At 41.4% G+C, this 25,974-nt stretch overlaps 2 protein-coding genes and 1 long non-coding RNA gene across 4 annotated transcripts; 2 read left to right on the forward strand and 1 right to left on the reverse strand.

Annotated features, from left to right (window-relative positions):
* LOC120309036 lies at positions 1-24,292 on the forward strand. The gene is made up of 2 exons (XR_005556984.1): positions 1-284; positions 22,492-24,292. It is a non-coding gene; the product is annotated as an uncharacterized LOC120309036 (long non-coding RNA).
* LOC120309034 (claudin-9-like) lies at positions 278-4,256 on the forward strand. Its single transcript, XM_039345824.1, has one exon. The coding sequence runs from the start codon at positions 641-643 to the stop codon at positions 1,295-1,297; it is 657 nt and encodes a 218-aa protein (XP_039201758.1). The 5' UTR covers positions 278-640; the 3' UTR covers positions 1,298-4,256.
* On the reverse strand, positions 13,492-25,480 carry LOC120309035 (claudin-4-like). 2 transcript variants are annotated; one of them, XM_039345826.1, is made up of 2 exons: positions 25,336-25,480; positions 13,492-14,765 (listed from the first exon to the last, which is right to left on the reverse strand). In XM_039345826.1, the coding sequence occupies exon 2, from the start codon at positions 14,745-14,747 to the stop codon at positions 14,103-14,105; it is 645 nt and encodes a 214-aa protein (XP_039201760.1). In that variant the 5' UTR covers positions 14,748-14,765; positions 25,336-25,480; the 3' UTR covers positions 13,492-14,102. The 2 variants fall into 2 exon arrangements, with proteins under 2 accessions (XP_039201760.1, XP_039201761.1); XM_039345827.1 differs by lacking the exon at positions 25,336-25,480 and adding an exon at positions 20,885-20,944.
* Between the last annotated feature and the right edge of the window lie 494 nt (positions 25,481-25,974).

The following is a 25,974-nucleotide window of genomic DNA, read 5'->3' on the forward strand; positions in this document are numbered from 1 at the left end:
TCCCTAAGCTCAGGCTCCCTTGGGAACTTTCTAGACAACAGGTACCTGTGAAGGAGAACAATGCAATAACAAACAGGTTGTCGGAGCCACCAAGAAAAGATAGCACTGGATTTATCCTTATTTCCCCTTTAGGGGTTCTTCACCTTTCAGACTTTGGTCTATCCTTCTCCAACCCAGCTCCTAAAGTGACACCTCACAGAATGCTATTTCTGGATGACCCTACATCAAAAATCGACTCTCGGAAGCTATAGATTGCCATCTTCGAAGCTGCTTTCCATACGCAGGTAACCCAAGAAGGCCTCTTCTATAACAGTTCTGCTCGCTAATCTACTAAAGAGAGTTAATTTTAAAGAAAAGCTCCGTACGTTTCTTTGTCTTGGACAGCCACATGAGCGCAATATTCTTTTAGGATTTATTTATTAGGAGTTTGCTTTCAGGTGAAAACATAGATTCTGATGTTGTGTACCACCATTGAGAGGGAGTAATTTCTGAATTCTCATCTTCATTGATTTCTACCAAAAACAACTTGTCTCCTGGTGTTTCTGTCCATAATCCATCATCCTTGGCCTTCCCAGAGGGCAGCAGAAGAAAGAAAAAAAAAGAGGTGTGCATTTTATAGCCAAATTGAAGGATAGCCATAATGGCATCTGTGGGGCTAGAGATCATGGCTATGGCTCTGTGCATCTTTGGCTGGTTGGGGACTATCCTTTCGTGTGCATTGCCCATGTGGAAGGTTACAGCGTTCATTGGAAACAACATTGTTGTAGCACAGACAATCTGGGAGGGACTGTGGATGAATTGTGTGGTACAGAGTACTGGCCAGATGCAGTGCAAGATCTATGATTCCATGCTAGCCCTGCCTCAAGATGTCCAAGCTGCCCGGGCCCTCATGGTTATCTCAGTGGTGCTTGCTGTCCTGGCGTTGTTGGTGAGTATTGTTGGAGCCAAGTGTACCAACTGCGTGGAGGAAGAAGGTGCCAAGGCACGTATTGTCATTACCTCAGGTGCCTTCTTTATTGTCTCAGGACTTCTCTCACTTATTCCTGTCTGCTGGTCTGCCAATTCCATCATCCGTGACTTTTACAATCCAATTGTGGCTGAACCCCTCAAAAGGGAACTGGGGGCTGCTCTCTATGTTGGTTGGGCAGCTTCTGCCTTACTGCTCCTTGGAGGATCACTCCTGTGCTGCTCCTGCCCACCACGGGACAACCGCTACCCAGGCCGTATTGCCTATTCTGTTCCAGCCAGATCTACTGCTCCACCAGGCAGTACAATTGACAAGAGGGACTATGTATGAGCAGTTGTGATGAAATTTGCCAGATATTGGAAGACCCAAACTAGGACAGGCATTATTGGCCCAAGGACCTCTGGAACCAGAAGATAGGACAACCTTATCAGTTTGGGTTCAGCTATGATATCTGGCAATACTGGAATGTTGGTGCATGTATATAGTATGTGTATGTGTGACTATACAAGCATAATGAATGATGTGGAGTGACTGAGGAAATGTGAACAAATAAAAGGATGTGTGAGAGAATGAACAAATCTTTTTCAATGAGATGAATACATCAGCAAACAAAAGTGGAATGCAGGAACAAATGGGGCAGCTGAACAAACAAAGGCAGGTTTAGGACAAGTCTATGGATAGGTTAACAGTGCATAACATGTGCATGGAGGTGAAAAATAAGATAGATGAAGAATAGAAACAGCATGATAGCAATGGCCTTGCCATATGGAAAATGAAGTATTGTAGCGATCTCGGGCCAAAGTAGTGGTCTTCTCCTTTTTCCTGTTGTCCCTTCAAAGACTTCAGGCTGTACCTTCTCTTGGAAGACTGAGTGTGAGGCACAAGGTGTGCCTTAGGTTTTTAAACCAGCTGGATGTCCTCATAAGCAGCCCTGTCAGTGATGATGAAGTATGAGTTAAGTTTCCAACCAGTTGACTTTTGTAGAGAATGTTGCCATAATGAAAAGTGGTCAGGCAACTGCTGCAGAGGATCTTGGAGGAAAGAGATTATCTGGATCCATTTAAGTCAGGTTTCAGGCTGTACAGTATAGTATAGTACAGAACAATTCAGAGACAGCATTGGTTGTACTTGCTGATGATCTTTGGTGAAGCTGGGATAGGAGTGGTACTCTTGATCTTTCAGTGGCTTTCAGTACCAATGATCATAGTATCCTTCTATACCAGCTGCAAAGTTTGGGGGTGGGAGTCCTCATTTTATAGTGGTTCTCCTCTTGCTCCAATGGTCAATTCCAGTCAGTGTTTGGGAGGGGATGTTGTACCCAGAGATCTTAGTTTATGAGGTGCATCAGGGCTTGATGCTTTCCCCTCTTATTCAGCAACTACATGAAACTGTTAGATAAGGTCATCTGTCAGTATCACCAGTAACAGATGATACCCATCTTGAGCCCAGACTGTCCAGATGATGCTGTCAATGTCCTGTCACAGTGTCTAGAGGTTGTTCAGGTCTCGATGAGGAGGAACAAATTGATTCAATCCTGACAAGACAAAATGGACTATATGTATATCCCCCCCCCACACCCTTGATCTGGAGACTTTCCATGTTTAGTTTTATATGAGACAGTACTCCCCCACTTTAGGCTGTAGGCAGCCTGAGGATCATTCTGGATACATAGCTCTTATTCAAAGAGCAGGTGGCAAGCTGTGGCCAGGAAGGTCTTTCCACAGATTTGTCCGTTGCACAAGTTGTTCCTGTACCTAGATTGGGAGGCCTTTTAGATACTCACCTATGCTCTAGAGAGCTCATGAATGGACTACTGCAATATGATGCAGATGGGTCTGCCTTTGAAGACCTCTTGGAAGTTATGTTCCAGAATGCAGCAGTGCAGGCAATGATGTTCTAGTTTGCTCATTTATCATTGCTGCTGCGGGAGCTGCACTGAGTTCCTGTCTGTTTCCAGGTGTAATTTAAGATGCTGATTATTACCTATGAAGCCCTTCATTGGCCTGTTTATTTGAGAATTGCCTGTTCTAATAGTTTCTATCCATCTGGTAAGATTAGACAAAGAGGATGCATTCTAAATCCCTTTAAATAAGCAGTATGGAAAACTAGGAAGTATGTTTTCTCTATTGCAGTATCTGTCTGGTGGAACAGCATCCTATCCAGAAATCTCTAAGGGTCTCATTGTCTATGGAAATTCTCAGTCATCCAGGTCACGGTTGTCCCAAAGGTGCTTTTTTTCATGAGGCAACTGGACTTTCTTGTTTTTCTTTGAAGACGGTTCACTTCCCATCCAAGAAGCTTCGTCAGCTCTGACTGGATGGCAGGATTTATACTTCTTGAAGACAGTTGGTGATTTGCAAGAAAAACCACAAAGCCCAGTTGCCTCGTGAAAAAAGCACCTTTGGGATAAGGCTCTCATTTTGATGATGTTCCAAAATATTTCGAAGTCTTTGGGGCAGGATGGGTGTAGAGTCCCAACAGTTGTTTCCTTGGTATTTGTTTTCTGAACGTACATGGTTATTTTTTGTTATATGGTTTTCTTATTTTTTTTTTAAATGCAAGCTGCTCAGAGTCACCTGGATGTCCCCCTTATATAAACAAACAAACAAATATCCTTTGTCTCAATCAGCAAATTGCTTTCGGTCTGCTCAGGCAAATGTACCAAGAGCAGGAGGCTATGAGAATAGACCAAGAAGCAGACAAATTAAATAATGAGAGGAACAGAAAATGGCACAGAGAACTGGCTGTTGTATAACTCCTTTTGGCTGCTCTGAAACGAAAGCTATTTTTTGGTCAAAATCTGAACTTACAGAATAAGGAGAGAGACAGAGTTGAAGAAAAACAGTAAATTTCATTCTGAAACGGACACAAGAGGAATGGAATGCATGTCTGACTGAAAGAATCAATCGGGGACTTAATGAAGGAGACTTGGGAAGAGAAAAGATAACCAACCCAAACCTGCATAAATAACACATGATTTATGAAAGATGTGAATATTGGACAAAGGCCAGAATTACCTGCAAAGATAATGCAGGGGAAAAAAAGTCTGAAGGGAGCAAAGAAGCTAGTTTGGATTTAGTAAAAAAAAGTTGTTTGGAGTGGATGGAGGGTGGGGGGTGGGAAAGAACCCTGACCCTACAATTGCCTTGGACTGGAGATATTTGCTCTCTGGTTAATAATTAGTGGAGGTTTTGGCTATTCTCAGGGGCCTGGGTAAACAAAGGGGTCTATTTCTTCCCTGACCATTGATCTTTACCTATTACAACCACCTGCCTCAGACATGGATAGATTCATCAGAAAGAAACAGGACTTTGAACAAATGCATTAAGCCCCATTCCTTTTACAGAGATATTCTGCTTGTAAATCTATTTGACTTTTCCCTGGAAAAAGATTCTTATTTCTCTTTTGTTTTGCTCTATGTGTTTTGTTTTTCAAAGATGTTCTGAAATATTGTAATTCCCTTAAGCTGGAAGACATCATGGGGATCCTTTTCATGGTCCCCCACTCAGAGTTTTGTATAGTGTTAATTGACAACTATATTATTCAGATAAATTTTTAAAAACTGTAACCTAATTGTGCCTGACTTTTTTTTTGAAGTGAGGAAGGAGAGTAAAGACTTTCTGAAAAGCAGTATCAATGGAAATGTCTAACTGTCAAAGGTTGTGGGGGGGAGGGCAGTCTTTGCAGAATACACTTAATTTTGCTAACTTATATCAGCTCATGTTTAAGAGTCACATAGGACATTGAATCAAATGGGCCAGTCTGCACAAGATAGCTACAGCAAAACAAAATAAAACAAGATTAAATTTAGCCAAGTATTACATGTTGGGCAAACGCAACTCCTTAAGGCTATATTTGATGTAGGTATATCATGAGAATGCAGTGCATCATCCAATATTAAGAATTTCCTCCAGTGTTCCATTTACACACAACTGATGTTGTGCAACTGATAAGAATACAATAATATTTCATGGCAAATCTTGTTTGACTCAGTAGTTCCTGATCTTGAGTATCTACAATGGATCTACAGTTAAGCCCTCTACAGTTTCAACCTCAAATGTTTGGAATCAAAACAGAGATGTACAGTAAGGCTAATGCACTAATGCAATTGCATATTTGTAATTGGAAGTAAAAATCATTTAAGTGTTTTAAAAACAACAGAGATACAGGAGTTTGTGGCTGGTTTTGAAACTGGCTCTATTCTTAATCCTGAATCTGTTGAAACTGTTCAGTAGTATTGGATGCAGTCTGGAGATACTCAGAAGCACTCTTCTTTTCAGCTGAATTGAAAGTGTTAAAAAAGGGAGAAAAACGCTGAGAGAGAGAGAGAGAGAGAGAGAGAGAGAGAGAGAGAGAGAGAGAGAGAGAGAGAGAGAGAGGCCTCAACTTAAGCACCCGTAATGAGAGGATATCAAATTGCCAAGACTATTGATTGCACTCTGTGATATAGAAAAATATGCAAGCAATTTGTCCAAACCAAAGTGTGCAGATGCAGAGAACAGTATACTTGTCAGTTGGCATATAGGAGGGAAAGTACAGAGCAGGTAGTGTGAGGCACCTGAAGAACCTTGGCACCTGAAAACTAACACATTTCTTCCCATCATATGCTTTGAGGGGGGGACTAAGGTCCCAGGTGTAAAGGGAGACATAAATATTATACTCCACAAAGTGAGGCTGGTAATTTGGGAGAAATGCTGGTATACACTTCAAGCATACTTAGGCACACTTCATTCCTTTTGATTCTTTGCATATTTTGGCCCAAAGCCCTGCTATCAAAGGAAAAGGGTGGTAGAGCTAATCAAATATCAAGCTTTTGAGATTGAGCCCCAGCTCAAATTACATGTATGTTCAAGGTGTAAAACACAGGCAAAAGATATACAGTGTGAAGTGTGTGATGTTCCCAGTTGGTCCTTCACAAGAGCACCTCAATAAGTCATGGTTGGCATCAGCATGGCCATACTGGAATAGCTCAGATAGACTCAAATCCAGGAAGCCCCTAATGACACGTGCATAACATCTCCCCAGCAACTTTAACATCGATTTCCAATGGAAAGCCAAATGGGTTTCTGAATGCCCAGACATACGAGGACTTATGAAGGTACCAGGCTTTGAACTACCACGTCAGCAATAGACAATCCTGAATAGGATTCTCACCTCACATGGCGTCTGCAGGAACTCTATGAATAAATGGGGCATAGTATCCACCCCTCAGTGTGATTGCGGGCTCCTATGTCAAATTGTAGATCACATCATAATTGGCTGTAAGCTGAGGGCATGTACCGGTCCAGTATCTGATTTTTGTTTTCACATAAATGATGCTGCTATGGTTCAATGGTTAGATGACCTAGAAACATTGGTATTTGAATATAGATCTTTTTAAAATGTGTATTTTATTATATTTTACTAATCTAGGTGAAATGTTAATATATGTTGCTAGTCGATATACGATACACCATAAATAATCACTGGAATAGCTGTCAATGACCCCTTCAAACAAGATTGCCCATTAATACTTACCTAGGATGTTTCACTTTCTTTTCCATCTCTTTCAGTTCCCCACAACACTAAAAAGAGAATCTTCTTATATTATAATTATAGAAAATTATAATCGAGTGTATATGTGTGTATGTGTGCAGGTACTTACCAAAGAGCCACAAGGCATTGTGTAAACCATAACTGATGCTTGCCACATTTGATCGCACAGGTTAACAGAGGCAAGAGCTCACCAAAAGGCATTTGGCTCAAATTTGAAGCTGGTTCTAAGGCACAGCAATTAAGATCAAAGCATTTATCTTGCCATTTCCTACTCCACAACTTACAGCCATAAGGGAGCCTATAATTTCCGTTTTAACTCATGACAGTTGTAAGTCAAGCCACCTACATGACCAAACAGCCATTTTACAACATTTTGTGACTGTTAAGAGAATGGATATATTCCTATGGGAGGTTTTTTTTTGCTGAAAACTGTCTGAAAAGGCCATAAACTGGCAAAAAATGTTGTAAATTATGGACATGTGACTGTGGAATGATGCAACCAGCTATAAAAGTGAACTGGTTGCCAAGCACTCAACGTGTGTTCATGGAACTGTGGGGGAATGCAGTCATCAGAACTCCAGAACCGGGTCATAACAGGGTCCGTTGTAACTTTGACTGGTTGCTAAGTGACCAGTCATTAAGTGAGGATTACTTGTAGACAATTAGCGACCTCTTCCTCCTTCCACAAATTCCCAAGGGGCACAAAGCCTCTTGGTCTTTATATGGCTTTCTCATATATCCAGCAACTGGGGCACAAGCATCAATGACACCTATTCTTTAGCATCAGACCCTGGGGGATTCCAAGGATTTTCCTGATATAAGACACAGAGAAAAGAATCCATCTATAGTTTCTATAGAGAAAATCCACCCAAACTCCTGTGTTCTTCATAAAAAAAAAAAAAAATTTAAATCTAGTATCAAAAATTAAATGTGCATGAAAGAATGCAATATTTCCTTTATAGGGAGTGGCCAGGTTTTCCATCACTCTTAGCCATGGTTTGTTTAATCCTGGTTGGATGATTAACTTACACAGGGCTGGTTCATGTGGCCTAAACCAAACCAAGCAAGTTGGATTATAGAGCACACAACATGGGAATCTAAATAGAGTCTGAGCTAAATCTTGTAAGCCTCAAATACTGGAGGGAGAGCGTGATAAATTATAGGAACATTTGCATTTCCCACAAATCAGGACTGAAATTTTTCTTCAGTTTCCATTGTCAGCACTGAGAAATGAGACTTATCCCTTAAAACAGTGTTTCTCAGCTTCAGCAGCTTTAAAATGTGTAGACTTCAATTCCCAGAAATCCCTAGCCTTCCACTTCATCCTTTTCCTTTTTGTTGTAATAAAGGACAAATAGGACAATCAAACAAACAGCAAGTCAGGTTATGGTTCCTGAAGTAAATAAGTATGGGTAGTCCTTGACTTATAACCATTCATTTAGTGACTGTTTGAAGTTACAATTGGCATTGAAAAAAGTGTCTTATGACTGTTTTTCAACAAGCAACCATTACAACATCCCCACAGTCACCTGATCAAAATTCTGGCATTTGTCAACTGGGATATATTTATGACAGTTCCACTGTCCCTGGGTTGTGCGATTACCATTTGTAACATTCCCAAATGGCTTCCAACAAACAAAGTCAATGAGGGAAGCCAGATTCGCTTAATGACCACATGATTCATGTAGCAACTGCAGTGATTTGTTTAACAACTGTGGCAAAAAAAGTCATCAAATGGGGCAAAACTCACTGAACAACTGCTTTGCTTAGCAACAAAAAAATGTAGGTTTGGTTGTAGCCCCTAAGTCACGGGCTACCTATAAAGTATGATCCATTTCCTCCCCCACTTTGTTGGCAAAATGAAAAAAGCTAATGTAGAGAAAGTAATAGAAACATACTAGGAAGAACCAGATCCAGTCATACCATAGTTCATATGACTGGTTCTTTTCTACCAAACATTCTTCTGCTCAAACCTGTCCCCAGGATGGAAAGTTGGAAATATTTAATAATAATAATAATAATAATAATAATAATAATAATAATAAAAATGATGATGATGATGATGATGATGTTGGAAGGGACCTTGGAGGTCATCTAGTCCAACCCCCTGCTCAGGCAGGAAACCCTATACTGTCCAGTCTCTTCTTAAAAACCTCCAGTGTTGGAGTATTCACCGTTTCTGGAGACAGGTTATTCCATTGGTTAAGTGTTCTAACTGTCAGGAAGTTTCTCCTTAGTTCTAGGTTGCTTCTCTCCTTGATTAGTTTCCACTCGTTGCTTCTTGTCCTGCATTCAGGCGCTTTGGAAAATATCTTGACTCCCTCTTTTTTGTGAGAGCCCCTGAGATATTGGAACTGCTATCATGTCCCCCCTCATCGTTCTCTTCATTAAACTAGACATATCCAAGTCCAGCAGCCGTTCCTTATATGCTTTAGCCTCCAGTCCCCTAATCATCTTTGTTGCTCTTCTCTGTACCCTTTATAGAGTCTCAACATCTTTTTTACATTGTGGTGACCAAAACTGGATGCAGTATTCCAAGTGTGGCCTTACCAAGGCCTTGTAAAGTGGTATTAACACTTCACATGATCTTGATTCTATCCCTCTATTAATGCAGCCCAGCACTGTGTTGGCTTTTTTGGCAGCTGCAGCACACTGCTGGCTCATATTTAAGTGATTGTCCACTAGGATTCCGAGATCCCTCTCACAGTTACTACTATTGTGCAAGGTACCCCCTATACTATACCTATACATTTGGTTTTTCTTGCCTAAATATAGAACCTTACTTTTTTCACCACTGAATTTCATTTTGTCAAAGAAACTCAAATGCTAGGAATCTGGGCCATGAGGAGAAAACCTGGCTAACTGGCTTCTCTTTCCTTTAAGCAAAATGCAGGAGTGCAGATCTATAGTTTTGCTCCCCTCCTCCCTGCCAGAATACTTCAGGTTTCTTGGCTGTGGGCCCAGAGGTCGACCCTTTTAAGACGAGATCCCTGCCTGGCTTCTTGGAGAAGTACCAGTACATTCCAGTGCCAGGCTGAGCTTTCCACAGTCAGGGACAAGCCAGCCCCCCTGGCATGAAGTACAGCTTCCTCCATCTACGTTGGTTTCTGAGGCACAAGGTACTGCCAAGGGAGGAACTCTAGCAAGAAACAATTGGGGGGGGGGTGGCGGTGGGGAGGGATGGAATGCAAATCCCTATCATCTTAGTTGTTTACACCCAAGACACCAATGGTTGGATTACTGCCTCTAATTCCATCTTCTTCTTCTGCTCCGCTAAGTCCCGCACGTAGTAGCAGGTTGAAAACCTCCTATGCTTGCCAAATCCCAAGACTAGTACAGGTAGACCTCCAGTTACAACAGTTCATTTAGTGACCATTCAAAGTTACATCATTGAAACAAGCGACTTATTACCATCATAGTCAAAACTGGGACGCTTGGCAACTGACTCATATTTATGACAGTCGCAATGTCCCAGGGTCACATGATCAGCTTTTGTAACCTTCTCACAATGGGGAAGTCAGGTTCACTTCACAACCTTGTTACTAATTGAACAAATGCAGTGATTCACTTAAGAACTGTGACAAGAAAGGCCATAAAATGGGGCAAAATTCACCTAACAAATGTTTAAGCAACAGAAATTTTGGGCTCCATTGTGGTCCTAAGTCGAGGACTACCTGTACTTGCATATCCCCAGCTGCTCTTATTCTGGGAGTTCAAGTCCACATTCTGGAGAGTGCTCAGGTTGGGGGTGCTGGGCTAAGACTTTTGTCACATTTACATCCTAAATTTACCTGCTGAAGCCCAAACAATTTTCTCATGATGGGCAATGGCAACAATGCTCAATGTTAGTGTGAGACCCAGTTTGGTGTAGTGGTTAAGGTATCAGGATAGGAACTGGGAGATTGCGAGTTCTAGTCCCACCTTAGGCATGACTTTGAGCCAGTTGCTCGCTCTCTCAGCCCAAGGAAGGAGGCAAAGGCAAAGTGCTTCTGAAATCTTGCCAAGGAAACTGCAGGGACCCGTCCAGGCGGTCGCCAGGAGTCAGACTGACTCGAAAGCACAACAACAATGAAATATTTGAACATCCGAAGTCTGTATCTCCACCCAACCTACTGGGCAACCTGGCAAGATCTCCCTTTCAGCCTCATCTACTTTATAACATTTCCTTGAGGATAAAACGAGAGGCACTGAACCTCACGTTTTTTGGCAGAAGAGAAGGTTAACATCAAAACTAAAAGCCATTTTCTTTATCTTCTCCAATTCCAAAGCATGGGTTAGACCAAGTCATTGTATTGCTGGAAGCAGACTAGAAAATTCAATCTTTACTAATTCAAGTGTGTAGCACTTGTGGCCTTGTGGGATTTGAGGCAAGAAATCTCTAAATGCTTCACTTCCCTGGCAGTAAAAACACAACCGCTAGTTAAACAATTAACCATGTGCTGCCCTTTCTTGGCACCTAAAATCAGTTGTTAAAACTGCTGCATTAGTGGTAGATTTAGCATGGCTTAAAATCTCTCCCCCCAAGCCCCCAACTATTCAGTTCTGTACTATAATTTCCTTTTCTTGGTATTTAATCTTTCTCCCATCTTCTCTCAGCAATCACCCAGTTCTGTGATATCTATGTGCAGGACTCCAGTCTTCAACACTTAAGTTCCTGCTTTAACCCCATCACTGTTGCCAACTTCTTTCCTTCAAGTTACTTCTGGTGTACCTGCCTATCCCCAACTTTAGCCAATTCCTAGTTCTCTAGCTTGACGTTGCTCCTTGAATTTGCTTTGCACTTACAGGATCAGCAATTTCCTGAGAATCAAACTATTTTGTGCATGCTAGCTCTATTGCTATTCCTGCATATCATCACTTTATGCTGGTACCTCTGCTTGGTCAGTAGTATGACTCCAGTGAAGATATGTTGGGGGAAAACCTAAATTTTTCCAAGAACTAGCCTTGCCTCAAGGCAATGGATTCCTGTGGTTTTGTTACATACTGTACTCTAATATCTTCATCAGGAATGTACATAGTTCCTTGGGGCAATGGGATTGCTTATCTTCTTTTGCTCCTGCTTCCTCCATACTACAGTTCTGAAGCCGTAATTGGTAGAATTATCTCTCTGAGAAAGACTTGTTGAATGAAACATCTGGGTGAGATGCTGTGCACAGCTTCATTTGAACCCAAACCCATACCACAAAACCTTTTGGAACTTCTGAATATGTGTAGAGGGCTTTACTATCTCCATCATCACATGCTGAGAATAGAACAATATTCTAATCTTCTGTAGAACAATATCTCCTTGGGATATTGATTGCTGAGAATTTAAAGAATAAGCTTTCTACAGAAGTAAGGCTATCTCCTTGGGGAGTCTAGTATTAATGCTATGGGACTGTTTTGCAAGATAAAGGAAAGACCTGTAACTTGGGGATTTGTCTATGGATCTGAGAGAAAAAGTTTAGAAGTTACAGGATGGAAAATAAAATATTGAGCCAGGTGATTTCATGTTGACTGAGCATGCAAATGTAACTGTTATGTATGCTTTTCCAAATTTGTCCTTCTCTTTTCCCCTTGTGTGAAGACCTTATTTACTGTTTCAAAAAATTGCTTTCCAAATTCTTAGCCTGGGGCAGATGGGAGGAGAAATGGAATCATTACCCTAAACTTGAATGTTTCAAGCCTAAAGATAAAGATCTTCTTTTCAAGTAAGCAATCGTCCATGACTCCTTGTTGCCCAAAGCTTGTACACAATGATTGGGTTATTTTTTTTTTAATTGTGCCTACAAGGCAGTGTTGATTCCTGCTGACTGCCTGGACTACTCCCTGCAGCTTCCACAGCAAGGTTTTTCGGAGATGGTTTTGCTATTGCCTCCTTCCTAGGGTTGAGAGAGAGTAACTGTCCCAGAAACATATAGTTGACTTTGTGCCTGTGGCAGAACTAGAACTCAGAATCCCGTTTCTAATCTGCTGAGTTAATCACTACACCAAACTGGCTCTCTTGGGTTAACATCCTATCCTAGTATATAACTGTTTAATCAAGGTTAATTAATTAATAATTAATTATTAAATAATTAATTAAACCACAATTATCTAGGGAATTGATTCTGGACAATTCCCAGCCCTAGGATCTATTCTACTAATTTGCAAACTCCTTCCATTAAAACTAGTGGACAGAACTAAAAAAAAAAAATACTTAATTCAACTTCCTGCAACATGATTTTCAGATATCCTAACTAAACAGCAGGCATGTCCAACCCCTGGCCCATAGGCTGCATGCGCCCTGGACAGTTTCTAATCCTTTACAAGATTGTAAACTTTTAACATTGCTATGTGATTTTTAGAGATATTTCCATAATTAGCTCTTCGCTCAATGCAGCCCAGGCAAGCCAAAAGGTGGGAAACCCATGTTATAACAGTTTAGAACAGATTTTTGCTCAGCCCATTTCTCTTGCTAGGATGGTTAGTGAATAAGCTTCAGCTATTTAAGTTCCTACAGCCTCTATATCAGTGTTTCTCAACCTTGGCAACTTAGATATGTGGATTTCAACTTGCAGAATTCCGTAGTCAGCCATGGCAACCTAAGTTGTCACGGTTGAGGAATATTGTTCTAAATTGAAACCCTGTAAATTACATTATGACTTAGCCCAGCAATAATAACCATCACAACAAAGTTTATGTGTGGGGGTGTCCCCATTCAACCATTCACCATCATGGTTTCCTGCCTTCTATGAGACAAAGAAATGTAGTTATTATGAGAATAATCCTCCCACACGGATCATTCTTTCCATTCTGCCCTTTTGCCATGCACGTTTTGCTACTTTGGGAATGCCTTATTGTGAAAAACTATCCACCCTTGCATTCAGCTTCAATAAAATAGAAAGAACCACATGATAAAAGCTTTGAATCCATGACCCCAAGAAAGAAAGACTTTTTCCCCAGTAGTAGATTCTCAGGTTAACACCAGAGTTACAGACACACGTATACAAACGACTAAGGCAAGCTGCTATATATAAAAGCATTAATTTTATTCAGGTTATATTTTTTTTAAAAAAGAGGAAAAAACTGGCTTCCAGTATGAAATGCATGCAAGAGCAGTTGCAAAATAATTAAAAACAACAACAGGTCTAAAAAGCCACATCCCCTTTCTTCATAAAATACTGTACAACATATCACAGCTTCAAAAAACATAGATATAGAGTAACTATTTCCACCTCCACCCCACCCCACCTCATCCCATTGAACAGGATGTGATCTCTGAGCCATTATGGGCTATTTGGGATTGTGTAATGGAGAGGAGAAGGCAAGAACACACAAAGGCATTTATCACAAACCACTCGAAAATAGGACATTGATTCAATACCTATCTACCTATACTGAATTCTTCTATTAAAAATCAAGGATTCTCTTCAAAAGAGGAGCTGAAACAGGTGGGAATAAAACTATCTAGTGGTAACAGTGAGAAAAAAATACTGATGGGCCAGAAATGTTGAGAAGTTGTGGAGCAGGATGCTCTGCTCTCCTTGGGGATGTTCATTATGCAGTTCTGATGCTCTCAGGGAATTTACCAGTAATGAGCTTTCAGGATGACAACAGCATCATCACGACGGTGATTCTCTTAAACATAGTTCTTGCTGGGGTAATCGCTGCGGGGTTGAGAGACAGCAGCTGTGTATCGAGCACTGTAGTTGTTGCTCTCTTTCTTGGGGCAACTGCAGCACAGCAATCCTCCTCCAAGGATCATCAAAGCAGCTGCTGCCCAACCAAGGTAGAGGGACGGGCCCAGCTCTCTCTTCTGAGCCTCCATAACTAATGGGCTGTAGAACTCCCGGATTATAGTATTGGCTGACCAACAGACTGGGATGAGGCAAAGAATTCCTGATACCACAAACATGGCCCCGGCGACAATGACAATACGTGCCTTGACATCTTCCTCCTCCACACAGTTGGTGCATTTGGCACCCATGATGCCAACCATCAGGCCTAAGAGAGCCAGAAGCACGGAGATGACCATGAGAGCCCGGGCGGTTTGTATATCCTGAGGCAGAGCCAGCATGGAGTCATAGACCTTGCATTGCATCTGGCCAGTGCTCTGCACCACACAGTTCATCCACAGCCCCTCCCAGGTGGTCTGGGCTGTCACAATGTTGTTACCAATGAAAGCCGTCACTTTCCACAAAGGCATGGCACACGTGATGATGGCCCCAATCCAGCCCACGATAGACAGGGCCATGCCCATGGTTTGAAAAGCAACGGACACCATGCTTCAGGGTAGGCAGTCCTAGAGAGAAATAACAGTGTGCCATTAGAATTTTGTGAAAAGTTACTCTAATGTAACAGTGCATCAGATCACTACATTTGATATTTGCCAAGGATGCAGCCAGAGCTATCAGTTGATTTCCCACCACTTTGAAACAGGAAACACATAAAGCCCTTAACAGGAATCCAAAATAATATTTGGCAAACAAAGGGTAAAAAAAAAAAACCACACAGGGAAATTTGTTCAAATTTATTTTCAGAATGTAACCACCTATTTTGCATCTAGTGAAAGGGTTGTGCATTTCAGTGGCAGTCAAATCTGTAATTTTGATATCACTGACTTTCCCAGCCTACAAATGCTGTTATTTGTAATCATTGCCTCTTGTAGTTTGTTAAGTGTTAACCCCCATAAAAAATCATTCAGTTCTGCTGTAGAGACCAAGTCATGTTTCCTTTGGCACTCACAGATTTCTCTATATATTACCTGATTTAGTAAAAAAAAATCCCAGATTTGCTGATGGATGCTAATTTAGCAAGAGTTTTGGAGGGGGATTAGACCAAGTAATCCTGTAACAGATGTTAGTGGAGTATACAGTAACTCCCATTACTATACTTCCCAGCAGCAGGGTCAAAGGTCAAATAATGCAAGTTAGCATGCACTCATCTGAGGATCCAAGTCCACAATTACTATGAACTGCAAGAGGTAAGACCAAAACTTTGTGTTCAGCAGGAGGACAGTTCCACTTTTTTGCTGCTAGAGAGAAATGAGGATTTGGCTTCTAGATATATTTGGAACAGTTCTGGAGGGCAGGAGATTGGGGAGGCAGACCTAAATCCAGGTTAAAAAAAAATCCTTGTTCTAATCCAGTAAAGTATGTTTGTGGCAAACCTTTGAGAGGCTAGACGCTAGAGCAGTGTTTCTCAACTGTGAAGGTTGAGAAGGTTTAAGATAGGTGGACCATTTCCCAATATATATTGTATTGTATTGTATTGTATTGTATTATAAAGTCTTAATAAGACCATATCTGGAATACTGCATCCAGTATTATACTACATTATAAAAAAGATGTTGAGACTTTAGAAAAAGTGCAAAGAAGAGCAATTATGATGATTAAAGGCCTGGAGACCAAAACATATGAAGAATGGTTACAGGATTTGGGTTTGGCCAGTCTAGAGAAAAAGACTAGGATTGACATGATAGCAGTATTCCAGTATCTGAGGGGCTGCCACAAAGAGGAGGGGGTAAACTTACTTTCCAAAGTACCAAAAGGCAAGACAAGAAACAATGGATGGAAGCTAATCAAGGAGAGAAGCAACCTGGAATTAAGGAGAAACTTGCTGACAGTGAGGATAATTAACCAATGGAACAACTTGCCTTCAGATCGTACGGGTGATTCATCACTAGAGGTTTTTAAGAAAGGAACGGACAATAACTTGTCTGAAATGGTATAGGGTCTCCTGCTTGAGCAGGGGCCCCTTCCAGCTCTACTCTATTCTATTCCCCAGGATGTATGCTGGGGGGGGGGATTCTGAGAGTTGAAGTTCACCGATTTTAAAGTGGCTGAGGTTGAAAAACACTGCTCTCTACAAACATAGTAAAACTGAAGACAGCTAATCTATACTTCAGACAAACAAAAAGGCAAGGATGAGATCATAAGAGCCAACCAGTGTGGAAGTTACAGAGCCCATTGTGCTGAAGTTACAGGCTCCCTCTTGCAGAGCCGGTTTTCTCTGGCCAAACCCCCACCCCCTAGTTGGTAAGGCTTAGCTGGGTGCATTATATAACCTGTTTCCCAAGCAAACTAAGAGTCTCTCACTCATCCTGTTGTTTACCCTTGATAGGGGCTTAAGTATTAGGGGGAGGGGGAGGCACTCTTTTTTTTAAAAAATAGTATTTACAGACAACCCTCAACTTACAACCACAACTGAGCCCGGAATTTATGTTGCTAAGTGACAAATTTGTTAAATGAGTTTGTCCCATTTTACCATCTTTCTTGCCACATTTGTTGAGTGAACCACTGCAGGTTTTAAATTAGTAATACGATTGTGAAGTGAATCTGGCCTTCCCCACTGATTTTGCTTGTCAGAAGGCTGCAAAAGATGATCACATGACTTCAGGACATTGCAACCGTCATAAATATGAACTGGTTGTCAAGCATCTGAATGTAAATCATGTGACCATGGGGATGCTGCAATGGTCATAAGTATGTAAAATGGTCATAGGTCACTTTTTTTCAGTGCTGTTGTAACAATGATCATTAAATGAACTGTTGTAAGTCGAGGACTACCTGTATTCACCAATTTCAGATTGCTTTTTCCTCCCGTGAAATAGGACATCTAAATTAAATAAGGAACTGGAGAGTGCTTGCCTTGCTCTTTGGAGATCAACTCAAAATCCAGTCACTTCTGGTTAAAAGCTGGATAGCTGGTAGGCATTTAGCAAGCCTGGAGAACATACTTGATCAACTTTTCTATGGCAACCAAACCATTAAAGGATTTTTTCTCAGCATTAGTAGTAGTAGTCCCATTCGGACAATATGCCCTCGAGAGAGGAACCATTGCTCATTCACAGGGAGTACATTTTATATGTAAAAGATCCCAAGATGCAGTTTCTGGCATCTTTAACTTAAGAAAAGATGTTAAGTGAGACAAGACAATGTTGGAATATCCAGCGGCTGCATTCGACCCCCATGTTGTTAGGTGTGCATATGTTTTATCCTTGTTTCTGGGTGTTTATTTATGCTAATTTTGTTATTGGGGCTTGGGGGTAGTTGTGTACAGTATACCCCCTGGAGCCACTTGGGTAGCAACTGTAAATAAATAGTCTTAGCCACATAAAGCCACAATGGCATTTGCAAAACATGGATTAGAAAGTCCCAGTTTTAAGTTCTCCCATCTCAGTGTGAAAATTCACTTCATCACTCAGCCCAGCCTACCTCATTGGGTTGTTGTTATGGAGGAAATTGGAGGAGGGCACACTATGCATAATGCTTCTTGTGCTCCCAAAGGAAAGGAAGGATATGAACAGTAGTGTGCTAAGAAATATATAACAATTGGCTCAGTGGGCTCCATTGCCACCACTAGACTGCAAGTCGCCAAACAGCTGACTGGCACTCTAGGCTTTGAGCCTCAGAATTCCTGCTCTCAAAATTCCTGAAAATTTAACAATCACCTCCTGTGGTCCTGTGTAAGCTGACTCCAGTGCATAAGTTGATCCAAAAGTAAATCTAACAATGACAGAGATTAATGGCTGAGTCAAATGGGATTTCAACTTAGTTTTCCCAGTAAAAGGTCAAAATTTTAACCATTACTAATTAAGGCTTAGACTTTTCACTCTAACATTGCAAAATTTGGGGGTTTGATCACATGCCATGCAAAGTGATTGTTCTACCATTCTTTGAGCAAACCCTGTGCTCCAATTCAACAATTCGCCTCCTCTTTAATTTGCAAATGAATCTGTAATTGTAAATCTGTAATTATAAATCAAGTTTATAATTCACCTTCGGTTACTTCAGATGCAATTGCAAACTAAAATGTGTTTAAAAGTCAGATCATGAAAGGAGTTAGGGTATATGTGAATATAAGGGTTTCCATCACAGTATCATTCTCCTTTCTCTGAATTGGCATTATGTCCTACAGCTGATGATTTGAAAAACTAATTTTGTCATTTTGCCAAGTATCTGTTAAATTCTTCAAGGCTATGCTCACACTTTCCCTATGAATCATACTGTCTCAGAATGATGTCCAAATTACCAAATAGCTATAAGTATACTTTCAAGAATTTAGAATATCCTGATCTTCAAAACATCCTGCTTGATGAATTCTTTTGGAAAAGTAAAATACATTTTTCATAAGTCTTATGCACTTTCTTTTGCTAATTTTGATTGAGATTAGTAGTTATTTTTGCTGTTTTTTACTAGTCTTTCATGTCCACCCACCGTCTGATGATGGGTTTTTTTGGCTAAGAAGTGGTTTCCAATCATCTTTCTCCTAGGGCTCAAAGAGTGATTGGCCCAAAGTTGCACAATTAGTTTCATTCCTATGGGAGAATTAGGATTCAGTTTACCTGCTCCTGGTCCAGCATCTTTATTAATTGTAATTCCTTAGCTATAAGAATTTCAAAATTCTAGACCATGGTCAATTATAATTCAGAAAGGAATGTTTTTTCACTATGGTATTAGGATCTCAAATTATGTAGGTCATAAGTTTGCTACAAATGAAGAATTAAATATTTGAGATATGACATTTGGATATTTTACTATCATCACTAATCAAGTGGGAAATAGTAATTAACACTTGCTGCAATTGTTAACAGAAGAAAATGGAGAGATCACTAGGATTATACACAAATTGTGACTTCTTTTAAGTTTATGATATAAATCACCATGGCGAGAGTTATACGTGATAGGAAACAAAAGCCAAACATTATTTAAATGGGCAGGGAATATAGTCAGGTGACTGAATCTTTTTTTTTTTTCTGAAGAAGGAAAATTTGTTTCTGTTTTTTTTTTTTTTTTTTAATAATGTTAACATTTGACTCAGGAAAATCAGCCTAAGCCTGACTCAGCTTAAGGGTGGAGGTGAAAAGTGGCTTGGTTTCAAATACAAGGTTTACCCCAACTCATCACTCAAACAATTGTTCCAAGATCAGCCCAGTCACTTTTTTTTCTTTATCTCATCTTAAATAGGAGCTTTTCAAATCTTCCTCCAATTAGTCAGGTAAATGGCTCTTGTGCAATTAGGTTCTTTCCCTGTACACAGTTGGTATGCAACAGCTCAAAAATAGTTGCATTGTAAACTGCATCATCTCTTGCCCTCAGGGCTGTATGAAAGTCATCTAGAGTGCTTTGGCAACATTAAGCAGAGAAAATAACAGGTAATTGTCAAATGTTGAACTGGCTATTAGACAAGAGATACACACCCAGCCAGGAGCTTTCTCCATTTCCTTTCCTAAAAATAGTCAATCCTGCTTAAGTTTGGCCCTTGACTTCCAAACAGCTCCCTCACCCAAATGTTCTCATATATAATTGGCTTGGTTTGGGTTTAGTGTACTATGTGAACTCAACCATTGGCTAAACATGTTCTGTGAACCCAGGCAACTGGGGGCGGGGGCTTCTTAAAAAACAAATGTTAAACAAAGCAAGGCTTATCCCAATGTGTGAACCCAGCCTCATCAATCCCAGGCAAATTGCCCTACTGCAAGCTGCTGAAACCGAAACCAAAGAACAGGGGAAGACAAAGAATTAGATTTGTCTCAGGTTTTAATTTTTCATATAGAATATGAATTTTCAGGGAATAATTCCTCTAACCAGGCATCTTCAAGGTGTGTTTGGTGTAATTCTTAAGATCAGGGCTGGTGATATTTGTTGCTGAACATTTCAGGATGACACTAAGTGAAGGAAAACCTGACTAAGGCTGAGCTTGTTCTCAGAACACTTTTGTTCTGCTTCTCCATATTGGCTGTTGTGAGTTTGGTTTTGCTTTTGACATTGGTATCAAGTTGTTACAGCTCAGGGATATAGAGAGAAAAGAAAAAAGATCCTGCAAGTCAAAAGCCCTTCCCTGAGCAAGAAAGACTCACCCAAGTTTTTATAAAAACAATACACAGAGACATGGATGAATTTTCTGGGATTAAGAGTGGATAACAAGCAAATTCTTCCTGGTAATCTATGCAAATGACATCCCTAGAAATGTATTGGTCCAAGTATCCAAAAACAGAGGGTCCCAGAAGTGAAGCACTGAAGATTTTTATTTTACTTTAAAGCTGCCATGTTGGACTGTATCTGGTACAGTACACTCTTCATATGCTTAAAACAGTGGTTCTCAACCTTTTTAATGCCGCGACCCCCAACCGGTCGTAAGTCAAGGACTATTCAACCGGTTGTAAGTTGAGGACTGCCCAACCGGTCATAAGTCGAGGACTTTCCCTGCCCGGGAGCGCTGCGCATGCGTGGTGCCGCCCCCTGCGCAGGCCGAGGCGTAGCTGGCAAGGGGCAGCGACGGCGCAGGGTGACCACCGGCTGGGCCACCAGCTGGCCCAGCCCAAGGGAGGTAAGGCACCCACCGGGCCCCACACGCGCCAGCAACCCTCCCTGCGCCCACCGGCCTCCCACCTCCCATCCCTGGCCCTCTTTTACTTACATTTTTAGTAGTTGCTCAGCAGGAGGGGTGGAAACTTCCAGACAGCTCGCCTTCGCTGCAGACAACTTGCAGCACCGTTTGCAGAATGGGACTTTTGGTGGGCTCAGCAGGGCAGAGACAGCCTGGACAATTCCTGTTGGCTTTTGAAAGCCAATAGAATTAGACTCTATTCAAGAGAGTCTATTCTATTGGCTTTCAAAAGCCAATAGAATAAAAGGGAGTAGCACAGCTAAGGGGAAAAAAATGGCGGACTGCGTTGTTTGGCGACCCCCGTGAAATGGTCATTCGACCCCAAATGGGGTCGCGACCCACAGATTGAGAACCGCTGGCTTAAAATAATAAAATTGCGAAAGTATCAGGATGGGGCTGGTTTCTAGAAGCTCCACATCCCCATCCAAGTAAGTAAACCCTTGGCTTGAAGCACACTTTCTATAGTTCTCCTAGTTCATTTGACAGTAAAATTAATATCAGGTGAGATGGAGAGAACAGAAAAAAAAGAGAGATTTAGGGTGGAAAACAAAAATAACTCCACCTTAAAATGTCCATCTTTTATCATCTTTTTTGTTTTTATAAAACTGACCATTCAAAAAAATCCTGTAGGATGAGGACAAACAGTGCATACTTAAAGAATGCCTACTGATAAGATATCCTTGAACCCTGAAATGTTAAAACCAACAAGCTGTCTACAAATATTCTCCTTTATCAGCAACAAACGTCTACATTGTCAATTCCATTTGTTTCATTGCTGTATAGCAGGCTATTTGTAATGTCTTATTAAAGCAAAATCATCTGGTTTTTTTTTTTTTTTTTTAGTTTGGGTGATTTTCCTCATTGTTTTCTTTGTTCCAAGGCTTTGCAATCCATAGGCAGGACAAACAGCACTCCAAGATCAAGTTGCCTCAAATCACTTTTTTAAACTGGGATGAGGTAAAGGAAAAGAACACAAATGGATTGCCTCCTTGAAGGCTCATGTTCCCACTGAAGCTTTTAGTCCCTGGGTGAAAAGACCAATAACATCACTGTTTCGTTTCAGTGATATTGCTTATTTACCAGATCAGCATTTCTCAACCTTGGTGGCTTGAATATGTATGGAATTCAACTGTCAGAATTCATGGCTGGCTGGGAAATTCTGAAAAAGTTGAAGTCCACACAACCTCAAGCCACCAAAGTTGAGACACACTGTACTCAACAGTATCTTGCACCTCATTGAAAGTGGTGGTGGTGAGAGTCTTCCAATTTCTGCATACTTCGGTCTGGCTATTACATTATCTAAAGTGTTTATAGGCTTCCATGCACATAAACAGCCCTTAAAATCTGTAAAATAATCTAAGCTGGAGAGGAGTTTCTTATATATTAAGATATCATCAAGTTTTCTCTCTGATCAAGCTCAACTCTGTGACAGCAATGCAAATGCAGTTTTCTGGGCAATGATACAAAAGCGGATTTGCCTCAGTTTTCTTCCAGGAGCTTTTGTTTACTCAACAGCCCCATCCAAGTCCTAAGCAGAGCTAATGTTGTTGCTTAACTGTGCTCTGCTATCTGTTCAGACTGCTTATATGCTGAAGTGGTTCCTCCTAGTAATTATATATTTGTATACTCATGTACAGGTAGTCTTCGAAGAAGATGGAAAATGAGACAGAAGTATAAAGGCAAGTAGACATCAAGTTATAGAGTTCAAAATGGCTTCCCATTTTTAATCTGAGAAGAGACTGAATACTGTCCTTCCAAAAGATGACAGCATCCTCACTGGCTGTGTTCTCATAACATGCTTATACTCACAATTAACTGAACAATGATTTAGGCAATTAATATCATTTTGAATTCATGAACAGCACCATAAGCTAATCACATTGGTTTCAATTTGCACAACATACTATGCTACAAAGTGGTGGGCTAACTTGTGCCTCAGTGTGTTGTGTCGACACAATCACTGCTTTTGCCACTGTATTATATTTATACCCAACCTTGTCTTAGCTATACTGGTTATTCAGTGCTTAGTGTTTAAATGGAGACTTGAACCATGGACCAGTCTCTTAATCACTGTTTCATATTGCCTCTCAAGTTCAGGAAGTCTAATAGTCAATGCAAAATTCAATTAAGGCTACAAGATTATATCATTCTACATCATGGTATCAGGATCAGTTCCACATTGTATCTATGAGCAAGGTCAATTGTTAAAAAATTCAGAAGATAAATTCAAAAATAGAATGGGATGTCATTCATTGGTTAAAGCTCATTCAACAGATTAAACCATTTCAGTTGGTTTTAACTAGTCCTGGTCAGAATCATCTTCCATAGCCATGGCTTGTAACAAAGAGAGATGGTCATCCTCCTTTGTTCAAGAAGAAAGTCTAGTTCAGTTAGGAGGGGCTATGATATTTCTGATGGGAAGTACTGCTATGCAGAGGTACTGGGCCAAGTCTTCCATCTAGCTCAGCGTTCAGAGGCAGGATGGCTATTCAGACAGGTGTGCCATTGCTTAAAGCTACAAATGTATAGGAATTCACCTGTTGCAATTTTTCTGTATAACATATAAGAGCTTATGCCTCCTCTCTTTTGTAGTTCCAGCTGACCCCATTTCTAGGAACCAGAGAAACTGCAAAACTGACAAAACAGTTTTACTGATCTAAATGAGATGTTAACATACATTACTAGTCTATGTGGGATATGCCATCCGCTAAATAAATAACTGCAAAACAGGCCTCTGGATTCTTTGATTAGGAGTCTGAAATATTTCAGAAGAATCACAGCATTTGTTCCCTGAAGTTTTATTTTGCATTCCTCCCCAACTTGTCTCAGAAAGATATTCACTTTCTGAAGTCAGGTCTACAGTTCACTTGAAACAGGCCCCGGGGAACGCAGTGGCAGTTGCAAGATGCATTTAGCCAGAATTCACTCAATTAAAACCTTTTTTTAAAAAAACTACCTGACATAGTTTCCCCAATAGGTTGTGCAAATACAGCAGGTAGTTGATTGAGCCTGGCCTTACTTACTTACTTACATCGTTAAGTTATCCCAAGTGCCTGTTTGTGCCTTGTGTGGTGGAGGCAACTAAAGAACACTCCAAATTTCATCCTTAGCTTTAGGCATCATTTTTTTTAGGGCGGGAAGGAAATAATTGTTGACAGAGAGGAAAGGGAACCTTCGCCAACCGTCACCCCGATCTCACCAGTTCATCTACCCAACTTTTCAGGCAAAAGTGACCACGCGGTCACCGAGCGGCTACGCTCCAGAGAACAAAGGTTTTCCCCCTGTGATTCACGCATGATTTCGGGCTGGGCTTAGGTGGGGGTGACGACAAGAGGGCGGGAACACCCTGCGGGGTTTTTTTCCCCGTGCCCTTCAACCGAAACTCGCCCCCTCCCCCCCATCTCTAGGGCGAAAGGGGAGGGGGGGCTTCCTGCAAAACTAGCGCGCGCCATCAAAACTTCAGGGCGCCACCAACCCTCGCCCGGATCAAAAAAGGGAAGGGCGGCTGTCTCTTCCACGGGCGAAAGAGAAGAGAGCGGTGAGCCAGGGCGTAACGCAATTGCCCACCGCATGGTTCCCCAGGGAAAAAATATCGTACACCTGCCGTTTCTTACTCGGGAAGGGAAGGAAGTAGGAAAGGAAAGGAAAGGAAAGGAAGGGAAAGGTTTTCTTCTTCCTAGCGTTATTCCCGCGCTATGGCAGGATCCGCTTAAAAGAAAAGAGGAAAGAAAAGAAACCCAGAAACGGGAAAAAAATAATCGGGATCTGTTGTCCGAAATCCAGTAGGTGGGATTAAAGCCGGGTTTTTTTTTCCCCTATAGAAGGAAGAGCACTTGAATTTCAATTCCCGAATCTCAGCGGCTGCATGTTTTTTACGGCATAAAAATTTATTATCTTGAATATTGCTAGCCGCCCAAAGTCATGAATTAGAGATGGGAGGCCATATACATCCAATAGACAATGAAGGAAATAAATAAATGCAGATCAATGGTCATTGTATTCAGTACAGCTGGTTAGAACTTGCGGCTGAATCCCCCTCCCGCAAAGTAAATTTGGGATCCGTAGAAACCAACCCAGGTCCATTAGGAACTGGTGCGCCTGAGCGCTCCCAGGCTCTCAAAACAGCAGGTTGTTCTAAACGCTCCGCTAGTAACACGAGGCTCGTCTGAGCTAGAACAGAAAACAGGTGTCGGGTTCGAGTCTTCCCCCGTCTCCTCTAAAGCCCCTTAAGTTTGGGGGCACGATAGAGGCGTCTTGGCGCCACTTCTACACACGTACACACACATCGCCCCGATCCACAAGTTTTCGAGACTGATAAAACTCAACTTTTGTATCGCTAGATGATCCTCACCGCTGCAATATATATATGTATACATATATATATGTGTGTGTGTGTGTGTGTGTGTGTGTGTGTACATATACATCCGTTTATACAATAAAAGCCAAGTATTCCGTCTCCTTCATCAAGACCCGATTCTTACCTGTCCAGTTAGAGGTAAACTTTCAAGTTCGCTTCCACAGCCGGATACGACGCTACAAAGGACAAAGGCATGCAGTTTTCCATATGGGACCGGCTATATATCCCTCTCGTCCCCCTCATCCCTCCCCAGGCCACACCCCTCCCATCCCGTGATGACGTCACCGACAGGTGAAACTGGCGACTTGGGACAGGACGCGGGAGGAGAAAAAAGACCCCAAAGCGAGCGGGGGAGGATCGGCAGTTTGGAGAGAAACCAGATCCAACATGCTTTGACTGGTATTGCGGTTCCACATGTTGATTGGGGTCGAAGGACGAGATCCCGGGCTTCAGTGAGGCTTGTCAAAACCTTGCAGGAGGAGATTAAAAGGGAGAAGTGAATAGTCAGCAGGGACGTTTCTAGGAACTGGGTCCTCACCTGAATCAGAATTTACTCTGTTTTCTTTGTAGGAACACAACGAGTTCCCTTTATTTATAAGCCGAGGTTAAGCAAACACGACTGGACGCACTAGGTTAATATGGCCACTCTGAAAATCCAGAGTTCTGATGGTCCTCATTTTAAAATGGTTTGGTGTGCTCCTCTTCCTTTGAGATGACCTCTGTTCTTTATTTGTCTGTCTGTCCATCCACCCAGCCATCAGTC

This window comes from Crotalus tigris, unplaced genomic scaffold (genome assembly GCF_016545835.1).
Source record: "Crotalus tigris isolate CLP2741 ecotype Arizona unplaced genomic scaffold, ASM1654583v1 scf7180000017977.1317863, whole genome shotgun sequence".
Lineage (NCBI taxonomy): Eukaryota > Metazoa > Chordata > Lepidosauria > Squamata > Viperidae > Crotalus > Crotalus tigris.